This window comes from Ovis canadensis, chromosome 20 (genome assembly GCF_042477335.2).
Source record: "Ovis canadensis isolate MfBH-ARS-UI-01 breed Bighorn chromosome 20, ARS-UI_OviCan_v2, whole genome shotgun sequence".
Lineage (NCBI taxonomy): Eukaryota > Metazoa > Chordata > Mammalia > Artiodactyla > Bovidae > Ovis > Ovis canadensis.
The window spans coordinates 28,304,395-28,331,631 of record NC_091264.1 but is presented as its reverse complement, the minus strand read 5'-3'; the positions used below and the strand labels follow the sequence as shown (position 1 = coordinate 28,331,631).

Genomic DNA, 27,237 nt, shown 5'->3' with positions numbered 1-27,237 from the left:
CAGAGAAACCAGCTTCCATGTCACAGTCAAAAGCAATGCTCCAAATTCAGAACCACTAACTAGACCTTCCCTTTCAAAGAGGCCCCTTGCAGTAAACATTCTGTGTTCTCCACTCTCCCCAGTCCTGCTACTGAAGTGTATTTTCATTTGATTTCTCTGGGCTATGATACAATAGTGGTGTAGTCAAATAGAAGAAGAGATTTCTACCTGGGTCCAAAGCCCTTCAGAATTACCTAGGACTCTAGCATTAGCAGTCCTCCCCCGTTCAACCCCTCCCTCAACCAATGTACACCTGGCCTTCTCCACTCTCCTACTCCAACAGCTCTCTTTGGCTGGAATGGCTTTCCCAACCCCCCCCCCCAACCCCTTTGCTCTTTCTAGACCCCTCTCAAATCTCACCTTTAGTAATGGTGCCTCTCCCAGCACCACTAGCCCACCTTTTCCTCCTCTCAACTTCCCTCTACCATTGACCGATGGTGGGCCCTTCAGGGTCTGTCACCTTATAAATAGAGTTTCCGTCCAATATGTCTGAAAGTGCCTTGATGCCTAAAGCTAGTGTCTTGTGTCACAGATGCTGGTTTGTTATCTTCTGATCCCATCCAAGAGTCTTGAGATTCAAGAAAGCAGATATTATCACAGTTAGATTATTATTCCCAATTTTTCAAATGATGAAATTGAGGCTTAGAGATGTTAAGTAAGCTGCCATACTAAAAAGTAACAGAATTGGAATTTGAACTCAAATTCAAAATTTAACTTGAATCAAAATCACTGCAGACATAAATTTAAAAGATGCTTGCTTCTTGGAATAAAAGCCATGACAAACCTAGACAGCGTATTAAAAAGTAGAGACATCACTTTGCCAACAAATGTCCATATAGTCACAGCTATGGTTTTTCCAGTAGTCATCCAGTATGGATGTGAGAGTTGGACCATAAAAAAAAAAAAAAAAACAAAACTGAGCACCAAAGAATTGATGTTTTTGAACTGTGGTGTTGGAGAAGACTTGAGAGTCCCTTGCACGTCAAGGAGACCCAACCAGTCAATCCTAAAGGAAATCAACCCTGAATATTCATTGAAAGGACTGATGTTGAAGGTCCAATAGTTTGGTCACCTGATGTGAAGAACTAACTCATTGGAAGAGACCCTGATGCTGGGAAAGATTGAAGGCAGGAGGAGAAGGGGACAACAGAGAATGAGATGGTTCAATGGCATCACCGACTCGATGGACATGAGTTTGAGCAAACTCTGGGAGATGGTGAAGGACCGGGGAGCCTGGTGGGCTGTAGGGTTGCAAAGAATCAAACACAGCTTAGTAGTAGTGTAGTGTTAGTTGCTCAATCGTGTCCAAATCTTTGCAACCCCGTGGACTGTAGCCCGCCAGGCTCCTCTGTCCATAGGATTCTCCAGGCAAAGATACTGGAGTGGATTGACATTCCCTTCTCCAGAAGATCTTCCCGACTCAGCGATCAAACCCAGGTCTCCTGCATTGCAGGCAGATTCTTTACCATCTGAGCTACAGGGAAGTCCTTAACAACCGAACAGTAACAACTCTTTACCCACATATTTGCAATCACTTTGTAGTATAATCACAATGGCAAAGAGGTTTGCTTCATCTCAAGTCCAACTTCAACTGACTGGTTATCACTGCCCAAAGTGCTGGGTTGAAGAGCCAAAGTCAGGCTCAGCAGGAAGGCAAACCATCCACAACAGAGGAGCAAGGTCTGCTATGGGTTCAGCTTTTTCAAGAAAGAGCACATGGGCCACCTGTTTGCCGTCTGCCACATCATACTAACTTTTCTGAGTTGGAATGGAGTCTTCTATTAGTCTAGTCTGTATGTTCCATAGCACTTAGAACATAGTGCTTAACACAGACTGAAGGAGCAATGAATAGGTATTGCTTGACTGTAACATCAACATCCTCAGTAAGGCCCTGCATGCTGGAAGCTGCACAAACGGCTTGCAACAACTCTACTTGGGGAACATAAGTGAAGGGCTCTGGTCTGGACCAGCTGAGCAGCTTTCACCTGGTACATGATTTCAAACTAATATGTGTGCAAAACAGAGTATGAAGCTTCAGGAAAATTGTTTCATCCAGAAAACTGAGTATCAGATTGAAAAATGAATTTTGCTTCTGTGTGATGGTTATACCTCTCATATGAGCTGCCGCTTGGTACAGACCAGCTGTATGCAAGAAGGGCACCTCCTCCACGTACCCTACACGCAGCTGTTTCTAAGGTCCTGCATCTCTTCCGGAGCTCCGTGCACTCCTGAACCCCTTGCTGCCACCCCCACTCTGTCAGTTAATGAATCTGAAAGGGAGAGAAGGTGTTTCTAGCATGTACCGTTGTAAATTATCAGAGACCAAATTACTAACTACCACCATTCTCCTACAAGCAGAGCACTCCTCACCTCCGCACCATCTCCTGCCTCGGGTTGGGAGTCCTCTGTTTCCGCTTCATCTCTTTTCCATACCTCGGGACAGGGACATGTCCAGGAACCCAGGCCAAAAGCAGCAGATTTGCCACCATGAAAATGACAGCGAGCTGCATGCAGAGTGATTTCTGCAATCCCCCTCAACTCCTTTTGCCAAGACCTGTGGAGCTGCAAGATCCAGCCAATTACAGAGACTGTTATCATCGCATGAAGAATGACTCTATTGGAAAATGCAATTAGATATCAGCCATGAGGCTATCTTTAGAAGCTTGTTGGCGAAGATCTCAAAAACAAAAATCACCCTGTGGCGGATTTGTAGATGTTAGCCAAATTGGCCCAAACTGAGAATCGCAAAACACGTTTTCAACCTACCTCTATCAATATGCGGCGTTCTGATGACCCACCTCGTGTCCCCTAGGTACAGCTCACCATTCAGGGAATGGGTGTCTGTGTTTGCAGAGTTTATAGAACTCTCAGTCCTGGTGGCAAAACCTCCCTCTCTATTTTCATGAGCACCATTTCCTAGCCTTGGACGGTGAGAATCTTTCACCCTATCATCCCAAAATAGCTTCCCCAGGGCTTGGGAATGGAGAAGGAAATGACAACCCACTCCAGTATTCTTGCCTGGGAAATCCCATGGACAAAGAGTCCAACACAGCTGAGTAACTAACCTGCCACCAGGCTTGGGAAAATGGTCCTGTGGAGGCACATAGATGAGGAGGCACCTGGTCAGAAAGACGAGTTGTCAGGCTCCTCCAGTACTCATCCTTGGGCCAGGTTCCTACCTCCCCACTCCCTTCTAACACAGTCTCTATATTCTCATTACCCCCACTTGGAATTGGGGTGTGATGATGGCTCTGCCCAGTCCTTGACTCCCTCTCTGTGCCTAGTCCTCTCCGGGGGGGACACTGGAAGTTATGGCAGACTTGCACTGTGACACGCCAGGAGAAGGTGGTCTCCAAGGTGAAGCTGAGAGACCTAGGGATGTTTAACCTGGAGAGGACATGTCTAAGTGGAGAAACCATAGCATCCTCAGATGTATGAAGGGGTCTCACTGACCATAAGAAAGGATCCTTTTTCTATGCTGTTCCAGAGAACAGACCAAGTCCAGATGGGAAAATTACAAGGAGTCATGCATCAACACCACGTCGGTAATTCCTTATGTGTGGTTTACCTGGTGGAACAGCCCAGGTGCATGCAAGTGAGAGGTGAAATGACCATTTCATCCTGTAGAAGGGACTCCTCAATTAGGTGGGGAAATTAAACTGCATGGCCTCTGCCATCCCTCCCAACCTTCATAGTCTAGGAATGCCCTAGAACTTTCAGGGAATGACCAGGTTTCCTGTGACCACTTCACTGGAAACTCAGTTCAGACATAGCCTTTGACACACGTGCTGTGCTGTCGCTTCAGTAGGGTCTGACTCTTGGTGACACTAGGGACCGTAGCCCACCAAGCTCCTCCGTGGGATTCTCCAGGGAAGAATACTGGAGTGGGTTGTCGTGCCCTCCTCCAGGGGATCTTTCTGACCCCAGGATCCAACCTACATCTCTGAAGTCTCCTGCATTTGCAGGCAGGCTCTTCACCACTAGCACCTGGGAAGCCATCTGAGACACAGAATGTACTTCATATGAGGAGAGGAGGCGGTGAAGTTCCCAGGCTCTCTCGGAATCCCCCAGTGACCTGATCTCGTATCCCAAATGGGATAAGCAGTACAGACAGCACTGACATGTTAACAAGTGCGTGGAGCCCTGGGACATAAACAAACTCCAGGGCGGCCGCTGCAGCCAGGCCTCAAGCACGGCATCACGGAGCTTCCGAGATGGGGGAAGCCAGGCGGTCATTCTGTCCCAGCTCCTACCCCAGGCAGGAATTCTCTGTCCAACAGCCCAACACATAGCTGCCCAGCTTCTGCTTGAGAGCCTTCAGGAGGGGACCCACTTCTTTGCCAGGAGGTTTAGTCCATTTTGAGACAACTTAATCCACATGGAGACAGTCCTCGTGAGCCATTTCTTCCCCATACTGAGCCCCAAATCTGCCTTCGTTCAACTTGACTTTTACCCTCGGCAGTAGGACAGAAATAAATCTGTTCCCTCGGCCATATAACAGTGTTTAGATTTTTAAAGACAGCCATTGTCTCCAGAACTCCAAATATTTTTTTTCCTGTCTAAACATCTCCAGTCACCTTAGCCATTTCTCACATGGTGTGGTTTCAGACCCCTCACCAGCCCAATTACCATCTTCTAAATATGTTCTCTTTTACGAATGTTCTTTACAAAAAGTAGCTTCTAGAACAAATAACCAACTGTATTCTGACCATTGCAGAGAAGAGCGGTGCTCTCACCTCCCTTGTTGCACTCACTGTGAAAAGTGAAAATTTTAGTCGCTCAGTCGTATCCGACTCTTTGGGGCCCCGTGGACTGTAGCCCACCAGAATCCTCTGTCCATGGAATTCTCCAGGCAAGAATACTGGAGAGGGTTGCCATTTCCTCCAGGGGATCTTCCTGACCCAGGGATAAAAAGAACCTGGGTCTCCTGCATTATAGATGGATTCTTTACCATCTAAGCCAGCAGGGAAGCCACCAGACCTGTATTAATGCAATATGGTATTAGATGTGTTTCCTACCAAATGACCAACTGTTATGTTCAAATGAATGTTATTGTCAACTGAAACCACAGTATTTTTTATTTGACACAGTTTCTTTATAGCTTAAAAGAAAGAAATGGATTTCAAGGGGGCCCTATAAAGTATTAGAAGATCAAATCCTGCCTCCCCCTGCATTAATAATGGACACACAGAACTATTTAAGAGACTATAGCCCCAGCAAAGATTATGAGGGACAGACTAAGATAACTGAACCCACAGATACTGACTCCAAAGGTGGCATGTGTGCTTATACTGATGTGCCAGGGGCCCAGTCTCTGCAGCCTCTTCCTCCAGACATCCAGGGCATGAAGGGCTCTTCTTGGAAGCTGTACCCACCTTTTTGAAAATTCTATTTTTCTGCGCCAGGTCTTATTTGCAGTGGGTGGGATCTAGTGTCCTGACCAGAGTTCGAAGCCAGGACCCCTGCACCGGCAGCAGAGTCTCCAGGGAGGAGAGGTCCCTGTGCCCACTTTTGCCCTTCTCACCCCGCCTAAGGTTTTTAACACATCCCCTGCTTCCAAGGCCACCTCTTCCTCCAGCCTGCTGAGGACTCACCAGGGGTTTCCTTTGTGTCTTTGACAGGTCGCCTGAAGGAGGAAATCACCCAGCGGCACGTGCAGCAGGTGGCTCTAGGTGGGTAGAGTGGAGCCTGCAGGCGGACGGTGAAGGTAACACAGACTGAGCTGGTCTGGGGAACCCGTGCCTAGCTGGACCTCTGGAAGGTCAGGGGCGGGGAGGACTGCTGTCAGGGAAGCCTCCTCTGGACGCCCCTCCTCTCTGGCGCCAGGCTCCCCCTCCGGTGTGCTTGCTTCCGGGGGTCAGCACCTGGCACCCAGCCTCCCAGCGGCTGCCTCATCCTCTGACCTTCCCTACCCCACATTCCAACCTGAACTCACCTTCTGTATCCCAGCTCCTCAGGGTCCTACTCGGAGCTTGACTAGCTAATCCCAGAAGGGACCGTTGGTGGTAAAAACAGCTCCCGGTGGCTGGACTCTCTCTGTGCACTGTTTTGTGGGCCCAAGAGTCCTGAGGCCAGTGCCTTTTCTGGATGAAGGTGACTCAGTGGCTTGCCCAGGGTCACAGGCCAGCAACTGTCGGCGCTAGGACTTGAACCAGGTCTCTGAGTCCACCCTGGGCGCCCTTGGTCCCCATGCTATTTACTGCCCACAGCAATGATGGGCCCATAACGCAAGCGCTTAATCAACAGAGTGATATTCTGAGAGGCCCTGGGCACCTTTTAGGCAGTGGGCATCCACTGAAAATGCCCCCTTGTGATACACAACCCAAGGAAGTCACCCAGGGAGAGCGTTCAGCTCCCTGGAAAGCTGGCGGAGCAGGGTTCTTGGGCAGGACCCCCGTGTCCTCATCACCCAGCTGGGGATCTAGCCTTCTAGAGCTTTGATTAAATAAGCTATTATTGTATTCTAAACATGGGGGTTCCCGTTGAGAATGTCTGAAATCACCTATAGCTGGAGAAACCTTGCACCCAGGGTCTCTGGGGGCTATGGAGCTGAGCTCCAGCATCATGAGCATAATCCATTTGACTCCAGTAACTTGGATTAAGGGGGAGGTTGGTTGTTCAGTTTCGGTCATAACAATGATCATATCAAATAACTAGCGATTACATCAGAAACATACAACAAGGAAGCCTAAGCCACACAGACAGGACCCAAGCTTTCTCCTGTTGGGCCTGGGACTGAAGGGTCAGGCGGACGTTCGGGGCCTGCTCTCCTCTTGCCAGAGGCCTGTGCAGGGGCTTGGCACTGAGATTCTGCGCAGGGTCAACAGAGCGCCTTCCTCCAAATGCAGCCAGGGCTTCTGGGGTCCTCACTCCTAGGCTTGGGCGGGGCACAAGGGCCTCCACTGGAAGCTGTGTCGAGGTGCAGGTCACTGGATGGGGAGTTATCCCCGGGGCTGCCCCCTGCACCTCTTCTCCCGTGTGCATCATGCTTGTTGAACCGAAACAATGATGTGGGAAATACCACTCAAATCATTCCCAGGGCAGTTTTGCTCTGCGGCCCGGGGAGCCGTTTCCGTGGCCTTCAGGGCAGGATGTGCTCCAGGGTCTCTGCCCCCCAGTCCCGACCCTGCCATGTGTCTTCAACAGCAGGCTCCTCCTTACTCCTCTGCTCACCTCTCCGGAGCCTTTTCCAAAGTATGGCCGGTGTCAGGTTCAGCAGGGCCCAGCTTCGCCCGAAGGAATCAGCAAATCTCCAACGAAAAACACTGCAGCTGAGTCTCATTAAGAGCATTTGAAATGCCTATTTATCTTAAAAGCCGACTATCCCAGTTAAAGAGGAAGTGGTACCATCTCCAGCTGCCATCTTGAGATCAAATGCCGCGCTGCTGTCCAGGCGCCTTGGGAGCTTGTCTGACGGGTCTGTGGTCCCTCCGGTGCGCTGTGTCCCAGGGGACCTCAGTTCAGAAACTTCCCCTTGAGAGAAAGTGTCGATGCAGCAGGTCGCTTGCAGGGCCATTTCTTGCCTTAACCCTCGCCTTCAGACTAGCGATGGGGCTGAAGGCCAGGACCCACAGCTTCTGTAAGACCACAGACAACTCGCTCACTGTATTTGGCTTCCTGACGCTCTGTAGTTTGGGCTTCGGTGGAGCGATGAGGAGGTGACTACGCCTGCTCTCACCCTTCCACTCCCGTGGGTTTGTTCGTATGGCAGTCCCTTCCCTGTCCTGTTTCTTTGTCTGCTTCTTCTCCTCTCTACTTTTGCTCCGTTTCTGATATTCCCTTTTGTAGCATTTCTTTCTTTGGCATCCATGTTCCTAAGTTTCCATGAGTGTGTAGCTGGGGGTTGGTTGGTTGGGTTTGGGATTTTGGGGGGTGGGGGGGTTCAGGGGTAATGAGTGAGTCTGAGCAGGAGAGGTTTTCTCATGTATTTTGCATAAGAATGTGTCTCTGTTTGTGGGAACAGACATATGCCCAAGAAAATGTGCAGAAAGGCAATCTCGAAAAGCAGAAGTTACATGGTGAGGTGAGAGGTGCCGTGGGGCTTCCCAGGTGGCGCTAGTAGTAAAGAACCCGCCTGCCAAAGCAGAAGACATTAGAGACCTGGGTTTGACCCCTGGGTGGGGAAGATGCCCTGGAGGAGGGCATGGCAACCCACTCCAGTACTGTTGCCTGGAGAATCCCATGGACAGAGCAGCCTGATGGGCTACAGTCCCTGGGGTCGCAAAGATTCGGACATGGACTGAAGCAACAGCGCGCACACATTGTTCCATCCACTATCCTCTTCCCTCTGTAGCCCCAAACCAAGTCAGCGTTGGCCTTCCCCACAAAGCCTCGCCTGCCCTCTTCTCCCCAGTCTGCTTGTCCTCCAGCATCAGGCACCTCTGCTGGAGCACAACCCTTGTCCTGTAATTATTTATCTCCATATCTATTCTCCACATGAAAATATGAGCGCCTGGGAAGCTAGGTGCAGTCAAATTCATCTCTGTCCCTGCAGCAGCTGGCACAGGCAATAAACAGGCCAGAGTCAACGCTTCCCCAGATAACTCTGAGACTCACGCATCTTATAGAAGTGTAATGAAACATTTGAACATAAAATAAGTCCATTTAAAGGAAGTAGAAGGAGTAAATGCCTTTGGACCCCACAGTTGAGCAAATTACAACACGCAGGCAGTAAATCCGACTCTGTCTTATCTAGCTACGGAGCAGAAAGAGGAGCACCCAGAGTTCCATAGTTTTCATTTTCTGACAACAGGGAGCATGCTAATTTATCTACAGAAAGAGAATTTCTTCTGGAACTAAACACAAAGCAGAATTTATTGTGAGGACCTTTCTATAAAGGACTCTGAGTGACAGTGAATGACATCGTCGACTGCAGTTTTACAAAGGTTACCGAAATGTTGTCCAACAAGATGGTTCTCGCATCGACCTTCTGTAGAAGCAAGAGGCCCCTTAGGAATGCGTGACTCGCTGAGGGTGTCTCTGGGAGCGGCAAGGTGACACACCGGGCACCCAGCCCTCTGATGGCCACAGGGAGCGGGAACAGGACGGGAAGAAGCCACCCCAGGACGCAGGGCTGTGCCCTCTCTCTCAAGGGTCTCTTCTGAGCGGTATTTGATCAGGGACTGGCTCTCCTTCAGCTCACAATCAGAACTCTACCAAGTGCCTGTGATTAAAATTTAAAAGGCGCATGGCACTGCTGAGCAGCATGTGAAATGTGACAGGTGAGAGCGAGCACCAGGTCCTCGGAGCTCCGGGAACTGGGGATGTCACCAAGGCCATGGGCCTGAGCCAAGCCGAGAAGAATGGGCAGGACTCAGAACCTCAGAGAGGAGCGTGGGGAGAGGGGCTGGGGTGTGTGTGCATGTGTGTGGGGTACATATGTATATGTATGTGGGGGATGTGTGTGTGTGTAGTTTGTGTGTGATATATATGTATGAATGTAGGATGTGTGTGTGATATGTATGTGGGGGATATGTGTGTATGTGGTGTATGTGATATAGATGTATATGTATGAGTGTAGGATGCATGTATAACATGTGTGTTTATGTATGTGGGTATGTGTGTGATACATATGTACATGTATGAATGTAAGGTGTGTGTGTGTGGTATACATTTATATGTGTGTGGGGGATATGTGTGTATATAGTGCAAGTGTGACGTGTATGTATATGTATGTATGTGGGGGAGTGTGTAGTGTGCGTGGTATGTATGTATATGTATGTGGAGGGATGCGTGTGTGTGGTGTGCGTCTGAGAGAGACATAAATGTATGAATGTAGAGTGTGTGTGTGTGGTATATATGTATATGTATGTGGGGATATATGTGTGTGGAGTCTGTGTGTGTATATGTGTATGGGGGTGTATGTGTGTTTGCGGTGTGTGTGTTCATGCATGTGGCATGTGTTTGTTTTGTGTGTGGAGGAGGTGGGGGGAGGATGACTGTGGGGAGTTGATCTGAAATCGTCCAGAAAAGAAAGCTAAAATGGTGAGGAGGGCCGGTTTATTGAGAGCCTTGAACCTGAGCATTTTGCTCACCAGCAGTTGAGCCACTGGACATTTTTGAGCAAGGAAGTCTTGGTCGGAGAGGCCTTTTAGGAAAAGACAGCCCCAGGCAGGAGCACACGTTCCTCAGCATTCGCTACTTGACTGACGAGTAAATAGTCTGCACCGCCCTGGGGACCCCGCCTCACCCACCTAGCCACCCAAGCCTGCGCCCAGCCCCTGCTCTGGGCGCCTCCTCTGGGTACACACACCTGCAGCCCAGCCCCGGGGAGGATGGTGCTCCTGCCATCTCTGGGTAAACCTGCTGCAGACGCTGCCCAGCGAGATCTGGGGCCACCTGGGAGCCCCACACTGACCACCCACCCTGCAGGAGCAGCCCCTGACAACAGCCCACGGCGGCTGCAGTGCCCTGTGGGTCCTCGAATGACCACCAGGCAGGACCCACTAACCTGACCTGAAGACCCAGCAGTGAGAGCACTGAATCCCAGCAGGGCCTCCAGGAGGGCCGGGAGGGGCCCTGACTCTGACGGCTCCTCCCTGTTCCAGCTCTGAGTGCTCTGAGAAATTTCTTTCTCCCAAACAGAATCCCTGCAGTGACCTCTTGTGGCACCCCTGCCGTGCTCCACACACAGGCCACTGCCATTGCCACCTTCTGCCATTTGGCAGAAAATTGTTTAAGACTGAGTCTTGAAATACTCTTTTGGAATTCTGAGCCTGGGAACCACAAATTTGAGAGCAAACAAAAAGCCAGACCATCATCAATTTATTCAGCAGATTTGACTGAGCACCTAGTATGATCCAGACCAGGAATTCCAGAGTACGGAGAGGAACCCCTAATGGAGACAACTGCAGGGACCCTCCTGGACCAAGCAGCCCACTGGTTTTCAGGATGGGCCCTGTGAGATCCCAAAAGGGTGAGAGAACCCAGGGTACAAATGGCAGCACCCCCAGATTTTCACCTGGATCAACCAAAACAACCTCTATTTCTCTTCTTACCACTAAGCCTTTGTTTGGAAAAAAAAAAAAAAAAAGTTCCGTAGCTTTCAACAACCTTCCTCCCTCACAGTTGTGGAGGCTGGCAGCCAGAGATCAGTCAGGTTCTGGTGAGGGCCCTCTCCTGGGTACAGACTTCTGGCTTCTCATTGAGTCCTTGCATAGTAGAAAGATCAAGCTAGATCTCTGGTCTCTTCTTAGAAAGGCACTAATCTCGTTCATGAGGGCCCCACCCTCATGACCGAATTACCTCCTGAAGGCCCCACCTGCAGATATCATCAAGTTAGGGCTTCGATTTCAGCATGTGAATTTGGAGCAGGGGGTGGGGAGGACACATTCCATTGGTAGCAATCAAACACAGAAGACAAAATTCTAACCCCTCAACCTCATGTGCTGGATTGAAATGTATCATGGCCATCTACTCCATCCGTCCTGTGCTTGGCCAGTCTCCGCCAGGAGAGGCCTCGGTGTTTGGGAGGTCCTACTCTATTGCCAGTGTAGTGGAGCTGCCTCAGACCCTCCCATGTCCCCCAAAGAAACCGATGATGAATTTGGGGAGACCAGGGTTGTCTGTGCTCAGGTACAAATGATGGGTGCTGTGTGTTCCAAATAACCAAGAAGAAGCTCTAAGTGGTGCTTTGAAAATACTGGTGTTGGGCTTCCCTGATGGCTCAGTGGTAACGAATCCACCTGCCAATGCAGGAGATGCTGGGTCCTGTGTGGCAGGGATGCCAAGCTTCCTGCTAATGTCTCTCTGAAAAGCCACCCAGATTGAGGCACGTGGTCAGTGAGGCTGAAGTGACAGTGAGTAGAACTGCCAAGGGACTCAGGCCCGGAGAGAAACCCTGAGTTCAGAATTGTGGGCACTTCTGAAGAGTGAGGCAGCCTCTGTGAACTGGATGAAGAAGGAGCAGGCTCTGCACAGACTTGCCCCAGGCAGAGTGGGGGATGCCAGGAGCCTCAGAAAGAGGGTCATTGTGCCAGGCTCTGGGTGGTGCAACCAGAGAATGCTGAGGAGAAAGTGGAGGTACAGCTGGGGTCCCAGCAGGAAGGACTGTGGAGAGACAGAATAAGGAGAGAGCTCCAGTTTGATCAGAGGTGGTTGTGGTCGGGAAGTGAGTGAGGAGACCAGACACACCTTCCTGTGAACACAGGGTGCTTCTGGGGTCCCCCTTGTACTGCTTGCCAGTCCACACTGACCCTCTGTGCAGGCTGCATCCTCCTCCAGGAATGCAGTGAGGGGAGCAATGTGGAAGGAGAGAAGCCCCCATCCCAGCGGGCTGATTGTGGCAGAGAGGCCCAAAGTGGACGCAGAGGGGGTGACTCAGGCAGGAAGGGATGTGGCCGGCCTTCAAGCATGGAGCAGGGTCCGTGCTTCAAACAGGCGAGGAAGGATCTTGATTGTACTATTGACCATATGAAGGGAATGGCAACCCACTCCAGTTTCCTGGCCTGGAGAATCCCATGGACAGAGGAGCCTGACAGGCTACAGTCCCTGGGGTTTCAAAGAGTCAGATGTGACTGAGTGACTGACACTTTCCCTTTCACTATGGCCATCTGTGCTCTTGGAAATCTCCCCATTCTCCCTGTGGGGAAGATGTCGGTGATGAGTTGGGGCCAGAGAAATGATCTGCCACAGCCCTGGGTCTGCAGGGTATTCATCACACCCCTGAGACTGAGCCAGCCACGGGCAGCAATGGCGTTACGCAAAACCAGCACCAAGACAGATGGGGGTGCCTGGGATCGCTCCAGTTGGTGATTCACTTGAGCCATTAAACAGGAAATGATCTGATGGGGAAGCCAGAGTCTTTGCCTCTGAGCTGCTGACCCTCGTGGTCATTGAGCCTACTGACATCATCCATCTTCGGGAGAATAGACACGCTGACTTCTGGAAGGGGATGGGGCTGGGCGACCTGGGTTCTGCGAGACAGTCTAGCCCAAGGAGGCCCAGAGTGGGTATTTGGGAAGCAGACCCTGAGTCAGGTAGCTGAGGCCACCTGCCAGAATGCTTCCATGGCTCTGATGTCTCATCTGCCACGGGAGAGCCATGTAATCCACAGCCTCCTACACACAGGGCCCTGGCCTTGCTCCCTGGAGCCCACAGGGCCCCTTTCAGTGGTTCAGTTCAGTTCAATCACTAGTCGTGTCCAGCTCTTTGCGACCCCATGGACTGCAGCATGCCAGGCCTCCCTCTCCATCACCAGCTCCGGGAGCTTACTCAGACTCATGTCCATCAAGTCAGTGATGCCATCCAACCATCTCATCCTCTGTCGTCCCCTTCTCTTCCCGCCTTCAATCTTTCCCAGCATCAGGGTCTTTTCAAATGAGTCATCTCTTCGCATCAGGTGGCCAAAGTATTGGAGTGTCAGCTTCAGCATCAGTCCTTCCAATGAATATTCAGGACTGATTTCCTTTAGGATGGACTGGTTGGATCTCCTTGCAGTCCAAGGGACTCTCGGTTGTACCTGGCTGGAAATGTCAACCCTGCCTTCTTTGAGACTCCAAGCAGACAGTTAAGGACATAAGCAGGCTGGCTCGGAGTGTTCTGGGGGCTGACCTCAGGCACCCCAGTGGGTAATTACTCAGTGGGTAATGTGGATGAGACCTTTCCTCACACCCAGCGGGTGAGCTGCAAATGCCTAGTGGGATCAGGGTGCAGGCGGTGGGTTTGGTTAGGAAAGGACAGTCCATACAGGCCAGCACACAGGGGAGAGACTGAGGCTTTCTCTCAGCCCCCGAGCCCCACATCAGAAAGGCATTCGTACAAGAGAGCATCACTTGCAAATACCAAGGGCGAGTCAATACAGACTTCAGTGATGTGCCCTGTGGCAGCCTTCACTGTGCAGGTCACTTGCAGAGGAAGAAGCACCAGCTTTTAAGTCAGGCAGAGCAGGGGCCTGACTCCGGCTCCTTTTACCAGTGGTGTGAACCCAGGGAAGGTCTCTACCCATGTCAGAACTCAGTTTCCCAGTCTGTTATGGGAGCTACTATAGAAGAGCCACAGGGAGCCATGTGTTCAGATTTTATCCTCCACCGGCAAGGGCCAAGTGCAGGCGGCTCCAGCCCCACAGAGACCGTGACTTCTTGCTGCAAAGCCCTGAGTCCTTTCGCCCCACAGTGGCTTCCAGAGATCTGGAAGGTGGGTGGAGGGTAACTTGCTATTCAGCCCCCTGTAGAGCATCTTACCTGAACCCCCTGTAGGTCTGGCATCCTCGGTGACTCCCACATGAAGTACTTGCCTTGAAACTGAATATAGAGCCTTGAGCGGTTTCTTTTTTTTTTTTAATTCTTTTGATGTGGACTGTTTTAAAAGTCTTTATTGAATTTGTTACAATGCTGTTTCTGTTTTATGTTTTTGGTTTTTTGGCCACAAGGCATGTGGGGTCTTAGCTCCCTAAGGAGTGGTTGAACCCGCACGCCCTGCATTGGAAGGTGAAATCTTAACCACTGGTCTGCCAGAGAAGTCCCTTGAGCAGTTTCTTAATGAAGGGTGAGCATCGAATCACAGGGGCATCCGCCGTCAAATCCTAACGCCGTGTGTCTGGGGTTGGGCCCAGGGGTCTCTTGCTTTTACAGGCTCCTTAGGTGATTCTCAGGTTCACCCCAGGTAAAGAGCCCATGAACAAAAGAAATGAGATTCACACATTTCAGACATGGACTGACTGTAGGAGAGTTGTGGGGGGCGGGGTGTGGGTGTGTAGGGTGCAGGGAGGTGATCTTTCCAGTGCCCCCAAAATCACGCCAGATGTGAGCAGACGCACGGGAGGCTGGCCTTCCCCCCCAGTGCTGCTCTTGTCTTATGCTGCTGATTCCCGAACACCTGACTCATCAGAGGAAGGGTCACCCCAGGACTGTGCAGGCCTCGCTTGAAGTTCTGGTTACTCTTTGAGGCTCGGGGGCTTCCTCCATATGTGACATTCAGACCCATGGCCGCTGGAATTAAGCCCTCCTTCTTCGCTCGTGTGTCGTTTGGGGGCCGGCTGCCCACAGTGCGACCTCCTGGGCCCCCCAGGGCTGTGACCTCCTGTGCTCCCATCCCAGCCAGGGGCCCGCGCTTGAAAGGAGGTGACTGTCAGGTGACCGGAGGCCCTGTCGCTGGCCGCGGGCCCAGTGGGCATGGAGATCCATGAAGCCCAACTGCCCTTTACTTGCTCCCTCTGCCTCTGTTCCTGCTCAGCCGCTTTGTCTGGTTCCCATTGAGCTCCCAGCCCCTCTTTCTCTTGAGAGACTGCTGATAAGCCAAGCCTCAGAAAGCAGCAGAAGTAGCCAGGGGCCGTCTCCTCGTGGGGTTACAATGCATTTCACTCAGCAAACATCACTTTGGCAGAGAGGCCCCTTTGGTTGCCATGGCAACACGGATGGCTTGTGTCTTGGGGGTACACTGTGCCCTCATTCCGGCTGCCCGAGTCCCCGAGTCCCAGGTTTCTTTCCCAGATCCTTTCACCACCCTGGCGCCATCTCACATTAACTATTCTGTCCACAGCAGTTTTGTCTTAACCGGCACATCAACTGCTTGGCTCGGGCCATCAAAGGAACAGATCACGCCATTCCCTCTCCTCAGCAGCCCCCAGCCTCTCAGTTCTCACAAAGCCAACATCCCCATCAGGCCCTTTGAGGTCCAGCATGATCTGGCCTCAGGTGGCTCAGCTGGTGAAGAATCCACCTGCAGTGAGGGAGACCTGGGTTCAACCCCTGGGTTGGGAAGATCCCCCTGGAGAAGGAAAAGGCCACCCACTCCAGCATTCTGGCCTAGAGAATTCCATGGACTGTATAGTCCACGGGGTCACAAAGAGTCAGACTCAACCTAGTGGCTTTCACTTTCACACTTTCACTTCCCCCAGAGCAGGGTCTTCACTGCGTCCCTCAAGGAGTTCCTTGGTCTGGGTCGAAAAGTGTTAAAAGGAAGCAGAAGAGTCACAGCTTTTTTTTTTAAACAGACTCAGAGATACATGTGCCCATTCCTGAAACTGTTAGGAAAGGAAGTATTCACATTTCAAGTCCCATAGTTATCAGCTTGGCGTTGAGGTACTGCCTGACTTTCCCCGGAGAGGACAGGGCCCATGAGCACTGTGGGTGCTGAGGGCACCTTGGATATGGAGTCTGAACGAAGAGCAGAGGGACCAGTCCCTGCCCCCGGGGACTTGCGCTACCTGGGTCTGGGGACCCACGGCGACTAGGATGGGCGGTCTGGATCATTAGGGCCACTTAGATGCACCGGCTTGGGGGACAGCACAGACTTCCGCTGGGAGGTCTATGGTGTCTATGGAGTGAGACGCTTGCTCAGCCAGTTAACAAGTGACAGGTGACCCTTGAAACAAGGGAGAGAGAAACAGGTGCCCGGCAGATAAAGAAAAGAATCCCAATCCGCTTAGCATATTTGTCGGTGAGTTAGACAGCAACATAAAAAGCAACCAAAAGGAAAAGAATAGAGGCATGCCAGAATGAGGATCCCTCAGCAGGCTAAACCCCTGATAAATGGGAAATGTTGCATTTGGGATCCAAAGGACAGTCGCAGTGAAACAGAATGCATTTTGACAACCACTCATAAAAATAGGAACGTGTGTCAACCGACTGCAAAATTAACAGAAGACAGTGACGAGCTGCCATGACCATGACAAGGTCCACACTGCTGAAACACAAAAGCAGTGCTGGGTGTTGCCTGGTATTAAGCATTTAGTGCTTTAGAACCGGAGAAACTGGGTTCAAATCCCAGCTCTACCACTTGTTAGCTGAGTGACTTAGAGCTAGTTACTGATCTCCCTGAGCCTCAGACTCTTAACTTAAATGAGCTGGTAATGCCTCTCCTGCTGGGTTATTTTGAGAATTAGCAATCAGGTGAATAGAGCATCTAACCCGGTGCCTAGTAGGACTTGGTAGGATCTGGAATATAGGAGACACTCAGTAATGATCATTGCTTGTAATTCACCTCCCATAGAGATATTGAACATGAATTTTTCAAAGCTAGGAAAACTGTCCTCTACCCTGCCTCTCCTGGACCTGTCTGGAATATGATGTCCAGATGCAGACTCCATACTTACGATCAGGTAGAAGGTCCTACCATGTCACTGAGCCCTAAGATGAGGGACTTGGGCAGAGTCAGCCTGAGAATAAAGCTCCAGACAGATGTGACAGTTTGTCGTGGTGGTTGCTGTTAAAATATTTAAAGAATCTTCAGATTAAGGAGGACGTACTGTGATGCTCCAAAGGTCCAAAGTTGAGGTGAAAAGAAGAAGTTAGTGCGGCAGGTCTCAGCTCCAGTTAAGAGGAAACAGAAAGAAAGAAAAAAAAGAGGAAACAGAGCTGCCCTCAATGAATTGTGCTCTCATGCAAAGCAGTGAGCCCAATGCCTGGCAATACTGTGGCAGAAAGCAGTTGACCATCCTCAAAAACGTCATCGAAGCAATTTCTGATTCCAAAGCCTTTGCAACTAAACAAACCTGGATTTAGATCCAAGCTGCTCTGGTTAGCTGTGTGGCCTTGGGCAGGTTGACCTCTTTGAACCTCCATGCCCTTATCTGTAAAATGGGAGCAATTGTCTGATCATGTCCATTAAGTACCTGGCCCATGGTAGAGTGTCCCCTCCAAGGAGCAGAAAGTGGGGCTGTGTGACTTCTAAGATGCCTTCTGAGTGAGACATGCCGTACAACCACCAAAAGCCTCCTGGGAGGATAGACAGATCCCAACAACCAGGCTATGGAAAGACAGGTTCCAGACAAGCCTGTAGCACCCAGAGTGGGCAACCTGGCAACCAGCAGCAGCGGCTGGCATGTCTGGGTAGCAGCCCTCACCTAGGACTTGCACAGGTCCTGTCACACTGCCCGCAGGACAGGGCATCTGAGCATGGGTCTCAGCCTCAAGTGCATGTTGGGTTAATCAGGCTCAGAAGCAGTGTTTTAGGGGGAAGTCAAAAGTGGGGCACATGGTTTAAGGCTGGAGGATTCGGCACCTTAGGTGGTGCAAAGTGAGACATGAGCCATTTTAGTGATGCCTTCATTGTTTACAAAGGGCTCTGTATCAAAAGAGGGGGGAATGCTCTTTTGCGTCTTCACTGATGACCCAAGAAGGAATGAGGGAAGCCCATGGGGAAAGGACTGATGGTGACATAAGGAAGAACTGCCTTCCAGTGACAGGCTTTGGACTGTGGATTTATGTCCAAAGCATGATCACGGAAGCCTCCTTGGGGGCCTTTCGGCCGAGCAGAGGCTGCCACCCAGAGGAGGCGGGTGAAGCAAGCTCCCATCCAGAGACCCTACAGGGACTCACAGGGTCTCCTCTCACCTTGGGAGGCACGATGACTCTATCATCTGCTCTAAACATCACACTTACCCTTTCTTCCTCGCTGGAGTGAGCTATCAGCATCTCCCTTCTCTAGGTATCTCAGAAAACACCCCTGTGCCCTCGATGCCAGACCAGCTGGAAGAGAAGCTGCGATCACAGCTGGAGGAAGAGAAGAGAAGGTGCCCTTTCCTTTCGCCGCACACACCTTGATCCCTGCCCCCCACCCCCACCACCACCCCTACCCCTAGAGGACCCTCAGGACCACCTGGAGCTGTGGGGCAGGGCAGGGGGCCACCACCCCCTACCCCGCCGACCCAGCCCTGCAGCTCCTCTGAGAAGTGGGTCTTAAATTAGCTGGAGGAGGCGCCACCTTTCCGCAGGCAGTCGTGAGGTGCAGGAAGCCAGCCGTGGCAGGGTGAGGCTGGAGTGGGGAATAGAAGACCCAGCCAGGCTCCAGAGCCAGGATCCCTGACTCGGGCAGGGAGAGCTGGTCGCCATCTGCGCCATGCAGCCTCTGCAGCCTGGGGCCCGGGCTGCAGCCCCGGAAGTAGCTAGTCTTGTCTGCTGCTGCCCTCTAGGGGAGCCCGGGAGTATGACCATAGAGGGCCTCAGCCTCGCTCCTCTCCTGAGCCTCGGTACCTGCAGGGTGACGGAGAACATCAGACCCTCCTGCAGCCACTGAGGGCCCCAGAATGATTTAACCTGCAGAGCGGGGAGCCTCAAGCATAAACAGTCCTGTGGTCCTTACTGATCAAGCATCTCGGTTCATTTCTTCATTTAGGCATTCAGCAGAGAGGTTGGCTATCTTCTCTGCCCTGGAGAGATTTGCTTGCGGGAAACCAAACAAGAAACTTTTCTTGCTCACAGGGGGCAATGATGTCATTGCTACCCAAGCCACCTACCCCTGAGCTGGCTAGGCATGTACCCCAAGTGGACCCTCTCACCCTACCCTTATCCCCGGATGACCTGGGTTCAAACCCTGGCCCCTGTGTTTATTAGCTCTGTGCTAAGGGCCAAGTTCCTTAACCTCTCCATGTTTCAGGTTCCAGACCCGTGAAGGGGAGGTGGTTATAATAGCACCTTCGTCCTAGCGTGGTGAAGAGGATTGAATGAGTCTGTAGACAGCAAGTGGCTATGGCAACGCCTGTCCCTCAGTGCCCAGTAATGATAGCCAGCCTTCTAGGGGAGCCCATGGCCCTCTGGACAGAAATGCCCGGCTCTGGGCTCACACACCAGCACAGTGCGCTGGCCTCAGGCACCACGGCCATTCTGCCGGGCTTCTGAGGCTCGCCCTGGTCTCGAACCCTCCCTCCCTCCCCCTTCTCTGATTCCACTGTAGATATAAAACGATGTTCGCGCGCCTGAAGGCCCTGAAGGTGGAGATAGAGCATTTGCAGCTGCTCATGGACAAAGCGAAGGTGAAGCTGCAGAAAGAGTTTGAAGCCTGGTGGGCCAAGGAGGCAACCAGCCTGCAGGTACTGGCCGCTGTGCCCCCTCACTGCCCCGAGTCCGCCCTCCTCTTGCAGCCTGGGGACTGGCAGGCAGCCAGGGAGGGGCTGAACATGCAGCCCTCCCCTGGGGGGTGGCGTGCAGAGGGAAAAGAATGAGGGGCCTTGACCCACACCAAACGCACTCTCAGCCCCTGCCTCCTGAAGTGAGTGCTCAGTAGTAACAAGGGACGTGAGTGGTCTGGGTCTCACTGACCCAGGGAAGGGTGGGGGTGGGGGTGGGGGTGTGCACAGCTCCCCAAAAGCTGGGGGATTTGCCACCGTTGCTTCCTGTGATGGAGTGACAACACTTGATTGTTCCTTATTACAGTTATAATATATATATTTTATATATGTTATAGACATAGACGCAAGGTAAAATTACCATAATCCCACCACTTAAGGATAATCGATATAACATGTTGGCTTATATTATTTTATATTTTTATGCGTATACATCCACATGCTTTTATAAAGATAGAATCATATTAGTCTTTTTTTAAGAAAGAAATCTTCCTTCTTTTTAAATATGAATGTGTTTATTTGGCTGTGCCGGGTCTTAATTGCAACCCGAGGGGTCTTGGCTGCTGCACACGGACTCTCTAGTTGTGCTGCACAGGTTCAGTAGCTATAGCGCGTGGGTTTAGTTTCTCCACGGCACATGGGATCTTAGTTCCCCGGCCAGGGATTGAACCCGTGTACCCTGCACTGCAAGGCGAATTCTTAACCACTGGACCACCAGGGAAATGCCCATATTAGTCTCGGAGTATTACAGATGCCTTTGTTTCTACCTAGTTGTCCAGCCTGCCACCTCTTCCATGTTATTATTCCATGACATCATTCCAAGGCCCTCGCTGTTCAAGCATATGGATCTGTTTTAATATATTTAATCTCCTGTTGTTTAATGTTTAGGTTGTTTGGGGACTGGTTCCCTGGAAACGTATTTGAAAAAACGTTTTTGCATATTTCCTAGACAAATTCCTAGAAGTACTCTATGATATCATAAAGGCTAGAATAACCTGTTAAGAAATGTTAGTACAAACCCCCAGTTCCAACCGCCCCCATGTGACCTCCCCTCAGGTGTGTGGAACAAAGGAGATGACAGACACATAATCCTACCTCTCATGGGGCTGGTAGAACCCTTCAAGGTCATCTCACAGGCTGCTCACTTCATTTTAAGGATGAGGAAGCTGAGAGGCGCGGAAGATATTTTCCCAAAGACACAACCAAGCCATAACCCATATGTTACTGCCACCTGTGACCAGACAGTGCAGAAGCCTATTTGGATAAAATTAAATACACACAATGACAAATAAAACCAATGAGATGGAAGTACAGTTATTGCAATATTTTAACAGCAAAGTTATGGTATAACAGTATGTATAGTGTTTTACAAATGCACAAATTAGTAAGATCTGGGGGAGTGTTCCATACTTACCAAAATTTCAAAGTAGAACACAGATATTTCAAGAGTTCTGCACCAACTGTAATGTGATCTGAAAATAACCGTAATCTCTGCTGGTTACAGAGTCACTGGTACCACCCATACTACTGTGGTTTGTTGTCGACATTTAATCACTGAAAGAAATGTTAAATTTCAGGTGGAAGTTAGGAAGGATAAAGATATCCCTGGTTCCCGGTCACACTCACAGTACCCCTTGGGTTCTGCCTGTTCTCTAGTTAGGAAGCCTCCCTCGTGAGGGCATCAGTGGGTGAGGCCGTTAGCCCCTGCTGGTGCCCACGGGCATCTGGCCGCGGGACAGTTGTGTAGGTCATTCTGTGTGACCCAGGAAGAGTCCCGTCAAGGCTGGTGGCTTCAGACCGTTTATTACTCACGTGGTCAGTGAAGGCCAGGGTAGCCACGGTGTCGCTGCAGGGGCCTTCCACCCTGCAGGAGGTCCCAGAAGCGGAAGGGACCAGGTGACCACAGCAGGGGCAATGGGTCTCGTGTAGCTGGGGAGTGAGCTCCATGCAGCCACGACACCTTTTCATAGCCTGAGGAAGAAGCCTGAGTAGGACGGGCAGGAAGCCGTAAGCCTCATCAGAATGTGGGAGGTGATGAGAAGCTGCCCCTCGACGGTCTCCGAGCGAGACGGCGAGGCACAGGGGAAGTGGCCTGGCAGCAGCTGCCCACCAGCCTCCCACGCCCTCCTGTTCTGGGAGAATCGGGGGGGCGTTCTGCTAAGACTTGGATCAGCTGAGGTTTAATTGCTGCTCCGGAGACCTGTGTGGAGACACACAAGGTCTCTAGGACCCTGGCCCGGCTGCCCCCACATACAGTGCTGAGCGCATCACCCCTGACTCTCACTTCAGTTCAGTTCAGTTCAGTTCAGTCGCTCAGTCATGTCTGACTCTTTGCGACCCCATGAATCGCAGCACACCAGGCCTCCCTGTCCATCACCAACTCCCGGAGTTCACTCAGAGTCTCGTCCATTGAGTCAGTAATGCCATCCAGCCATCTCATCCTCGGTCGTCCCCTTCTCCTCCTGCCTCCAATCCCTCCCAGCATCAAAGTCTTCTCCAATGAGTCAACTCTTCTCATGAGGTGGCCAAAGTACTGGAATTTCAGCTTTAGCATCATTCCTTCCAAAGAAATCCCCGGGCTGATCTCCTTTAAAATGAACTGGTTGGATCTCCTTGCAGTCCAAGGGACTCTCAAGAGTCTTCTCCAACACCACAGTTCAAAAGCATCAATTCTTCGGTGCTCAGCCTTCTTCACAGTCCAACTCTCACATCCATACATGACTACTGGAAAAACCATAGCCTTGACTAGACGGACCTTAGTCGGCAAAGTAATGTCTCTGCTTTTGAATATGCTATCTAGGTTGGTCATAACTTTTCCTCCAACGAGTAAGTGCCTTTTAATTTCATGGCTGCAGTCACCATCTGCAGTGATTTTGGAGCCCCAAAAAATAAAGTCTGACACTATTTCCACTGTTTCTCCATCTATTTCCCATGGAGTGATGGGACCGGATGCCATGATCTTTGTTTTCTGAATGTTGAGCTTTAAGCCAACTTTTTCACTTTTCTCTTTCACTTTCATCAAGAAGCTTTTTAGTTCCTCTTCACTTTCTGCCATAAGGGTGGTGTAATCTGCATATCTGAGGTTATTGATATTTCTCCCGGCAATCTTGATTCCAGCTTGTGTTTCTTCCAGTCCAGCATTTCTCATGATGTACTCTGAATATAAGTTAAATAAGCAGGGTGACAATATACAGCCTTGACATACTCCTTTTCCTATTTGGAACCAGTCTGTTGTTCCATGTCCAGTTCTAACTGTTGCTTCCTGGCCTACATACAGATTTCTCAAGAGGCAGGTTAGGTGGTCTGGTATTCCCATCTCTTTCAGAATTTTCCACAGTTTATTGTGATCCACACAGTCAAAGGCTTTGGCATAGTCAATAAAGCAGAAATAGATGTTTTTCTGGAATTCTCTTGCTTTTTCCATGACCCAGCGGATGTTGGCAATTTGATCTCTGGTTCCTCTGCCTTTTCTAAAACCAGCTTGAACATCAGGAAGTTCATGGTTCACGTATTGCTGAAGCCTGGCTTAGAGAATTTTGAGCATTACTTTACTAGCGTATGAGATGAGTGCAATTGTGCGGTAGTTTGAGCATTCTTTGGCATTGCCTTTCTTTGGGATTGGAATGAAAACTGACCTTTTCCAGTCCTGTGGCCACTGCTGAGTTTTCCAAATTTGCTGGCATATTGAGTGCAACACTTTCACAGCATCATCTTTCAGGATTTGAAATAGCTCTACTGGAATTCCATCACCTCCACTATCTTTGTTCATAGTGGTGCTTTCTAAGGCCCACTTGACTTCACATTCCAGGATGTCTGGCTCTAGATGAGTGATCACACCATCGTGATTATCCAGGTCATGAAGATCCTTTTTGTACTGTTCTTCTGTGTATTCTTGCCACCTCTTCTTAATATCTTCTGCTTCTGTTAGGTCCATACCATTTCTGTCCTTTATCGAGCCCATCTTTGCATGAAATGTTCCCTTGGTATCTCTCATTTTCTTGAAGAGATCTCTAGTCTTTCCCATTCTGTTGTTTTCCTCTATTTCTTTGCATTGATCGCTGAAGAAGGCTTTCTTATCTCTTCTTGCATCTCTTTGCGACAAGGGAAGGCAAAGCTGAAAGGACTTCTAGAGCACTGTCAGATCACATTGTAGACACATCTTTTCTTAGCTTCGGGAAGTAACACAGGCTGTGTGCTCCAGAGCCCGGAAGCCACAGCTCTCGAAGCCCTCGTGCCCCAGACAGAGCCTGTGCTCCGCAACAAGAGAGGCCAGCGCAGTGAGAAGCCTGCGCCCCGCGGCTGGAGAAAAGGCCCTGGCAGTAAAGAAGATCCAGCACAGCCAAAAATAAATAATTGTTTAAAATTGTATTTTTTAAAAAGTTATGCAGGCTCAATTTGGAGAACTCAGAAAACAGAGAAAAGCACACAGAATGAATCCAACATCACCCCTTAGCCTGCTATCCAGAGAGCATGTTTCCACGCCCATCAGCATGCTCCATGCCCACACCTAGATCTAGCTTTTTCCCCATACATGTTGTATATTCCAACTTTTATAGCTAGTTCTTTCCCCTTGAGAAATACATCAAAGACAGTTTCCCATGTCATTAGATTCACACTTACACTGCGCAACTTTCTCCCGGACCAGCAGGTAAGCTCCCCAGCAGTGACTCCATCGAATCACGTGAAGCCCTTTCCCCAGATGTCAGAAGCCCAGCATGAAAGGTCCCAGCTTCTCTCTAACAAAAGGTAAGGGGAGAACCCTGAAATAGTTTGGGATGCCCTACCTCTCTTGCCCAACCCAGTCTTGCTGCTCTAAAAGTCTCTCTGTAGGCTGCGTGACCCAGGAAAACGAGTGACTCGTACTGTTAAATTAGTTGGAGGTACTCAAGCCAGTGGCTCTCACCAAGGCTTGTGGGAGAACCTCCCCACCCCCAGCCCTGTCCCTCTGGCTCCGACAGCCAGGGCACCTGCTGCCACAGTGACAAGAAGAGCAACCCGGCCAGACCGTGGACACAGTCCCCCCCAGGGTAGGAAGTAACGATTGGCAGAGGGGAGAAGGAGGGGTGACCTGGGGGGGTGTTGGCGGAAGGCAGCGGGGAGTCGGGCTGCCAGGACCCAGGGAGCTCAGGCAGATGACTGTGCCCTTGCCCAGGTGCAGGAGGGGGTGCAGAGCAGCTGGTGGAGACGACACCGGCCTCGTGCAGCCTCCATCCCTCAGACAGGCCGGCTAGCACCGTGGACAGGCCAGCAGGAGCAGGGCCTCGACCTCTGCCACCAGGGCCCGATCCTTGACTGGGTCTGAAGAGGAGCCAAGCTCTCACGCTAGAACATGAAATAGAGCTTTTTAAAGGGGGTAGGAATGGGGTTGCCGGACAGTGTCCTCAGTGCTGTGAAGAGAACGGCACTTTGCCTCCTGGTCTTCTTTTCAAAAACCCATAATGCCCATTGAATCATGAGGAAAAGGTCAGACAAGTCCCCGTGGAGGGGCATTCAACAAAATACCTGCCCAAGGGCATCGAAGGCAAGAAAATTCTGAGAAACCGTCCCAGACAAGAGGAGCCCGGGGAGATGTGATGGCCAGATGGAGTGTGCTGCCCTGGCTGGGGACTAGATGGGGGCAAGTCAGAAAATCCAAACAAGAGGGCTGTAGTTAATAACAGTGTGTCAGCATTGCAACAAATGTGCCTCACTTGAATGTGAGATTATACAATAAGGGAAATGGGAAGTGGGGTACATGGGGACTCTATACTAGCTTTGCAACTTCTCTTTAAATCTAAACCTACACCTGGGCTTTCCCTGCTCCAGTGGTTAAGACACTAGGCTTCTATACTTTAGGGGGTATGGGTTCAATACCCCATGTTTAGGGAACTAAGATACCACATGCTGAGTGGTGTGGCCAAAAAAAATTTTTTTTTAATTTTTAAAAATTTAAACCTGTTCTTAAATTTTTAAAAATTTAAACCTGTTCTTAAAGTGAGCCGTCCACCACCTCGCTGACATCTTCTCTGGACTTCACACCCCCTAAGCTGGTCCTCAGGGCCAGCACTTCGGCTTGTATTCCAGCTTTAGGAAACCTGGGCCATTGTGAGTTCTTAAGCCCCAGGCTAATAGCCAGCAAGGTGTGTCTTCTTTGGTTACCCTGGTGTTTTAAAAGGCAGTTTAGATCCCACAACAGAAAAAAAATTGAGAAGTTTGACCTTATAAATATGAAAAAGTGCTGCTCTATGAAAGAATGAAAAGATAAACTACAGACTAGGAGAAAATGTTTGATATCTATCTATCTATATATATATGTATATGACATTTATGTATATATATATATGTCAGCAAAAGATCTGAACAGCCACTCACCAAAGAAGATATACAGATGGCAAATAAGTGTATGACAGGATGCATCATAGATCATTGCAAATTACAATTAAAGCAACAAGCAGATACCGCTGCACACCTGTGAGAATGGCTGGAATAAAATGTATAAAGCAGACACCACCAAATGCCTGCGAGGATATGGAGAAACGGCAACATCATTCATTGCTGTGATGCTCTGAATTCTGAGATTAACAAGAGCTGTGGCCAAAAACAAAAAACCAAACAAACAACAGTGGAAAGAGCTGCAGTTTCAGCCCTACTCCAGGCTCCATGTTGGCAGCTCTTTGTCCTTCCCACTGCCCCCTGCCTCCTCCCTCCTGCTCACTGCTTCCCTCCCTTCCTCCCCTTCCTCCCCTCCCTTTCTTGCCTTCCCTGACCTCCCCCATCCTACATTCTTTTCTACCCTCTTCTCATCTTCCTCCCAATGCTTCTGCCCCTCCTCCCCCTCCACCCAGGCAACTCGCCATTGCTTCTCCCTGTGTCCATCCACTGCCAGCTCCTCTAAGAGAGTGTCCACCCTGGACTGGGTCTATGACCCGGCCTCTGGACAAGCCTCCTAGGATCTCCTCGGGAAACTGTTTGAACCCTCGCCTGGCCTCTGCCTTGTCTGAGAAGAATGGTCCATCTGGCCTTGGCCTTCCAGGATATTCCTTGGGTATCCCAAGTTTAGGGCTTCCCAGGTTGCACCAGTGGCAAAGAACCCACCTGCCAGTGCAGGAGAGGTAAGAGACCCGGGTGCGATCCCTGGGTGGGGAAGGTCCCCTGGAGGAGGACATGGCAACCCAATCCAGTATTCTTGCCTGGAGAATCCCAGGGACAGAGGAGCCTGACAGGCTACAGTCCATGGGGTCGCAAGGAGTCAGACACGGCTGAAGCAACTGAGTATGCACACACCCATCCCAAAGTGATCCCTGGGTGTGCTTACCATAGATCCTAAACCTTGAGGTTCAGAGCCTTGGATCTCGAAGCTCACCGTGGGTTCCCTGCAAGGAGTCCCCTCAGTTTAAACTTTCACCCAGGGTGCTCTCCTGAGCTATGGGCCCTCG

General features: G+C 50.6%; 1 protein-coding gene across 3 annotated transcripts in view; it reads left to right on the top strand.

Annotated features, from left to right (window-relative positions):
* KIF6 (kinesin family member 6) overlaps window positions 1–27,237 on the top strand; it is a 428,493-nt gene that overhangs the window by 386,909 nt on the left and 14,347 nt on the right. Inside the window, exons 16-19 of one of the 3 annotated variants that reach the window (XM_069562629.1) lie at window positions 5,661–5,711; window positions 18,406–18,490; window positions 19,651–19,786; window positions 24,471–24,568. In XM_069562629.1, the coding sequence (XP_069418730.1) occupies window positions 5,661–5,711; window positions 18,406–18,490; window positions 19,651–19,786; window positions 24,471–24,568 (370 nt within the window). Of the gene's footprint in view, window positions 1–5,660; window positions 5,712–18,405; window positions 18,491–19,650; window positions 19,787–24,467; window positions 24,569–27,237 lie in introns of all 3 variants that reach the window. The other 2 variants (XM_069562628.1, XM_069562627.1) reach the window with 2 other exon arrangements.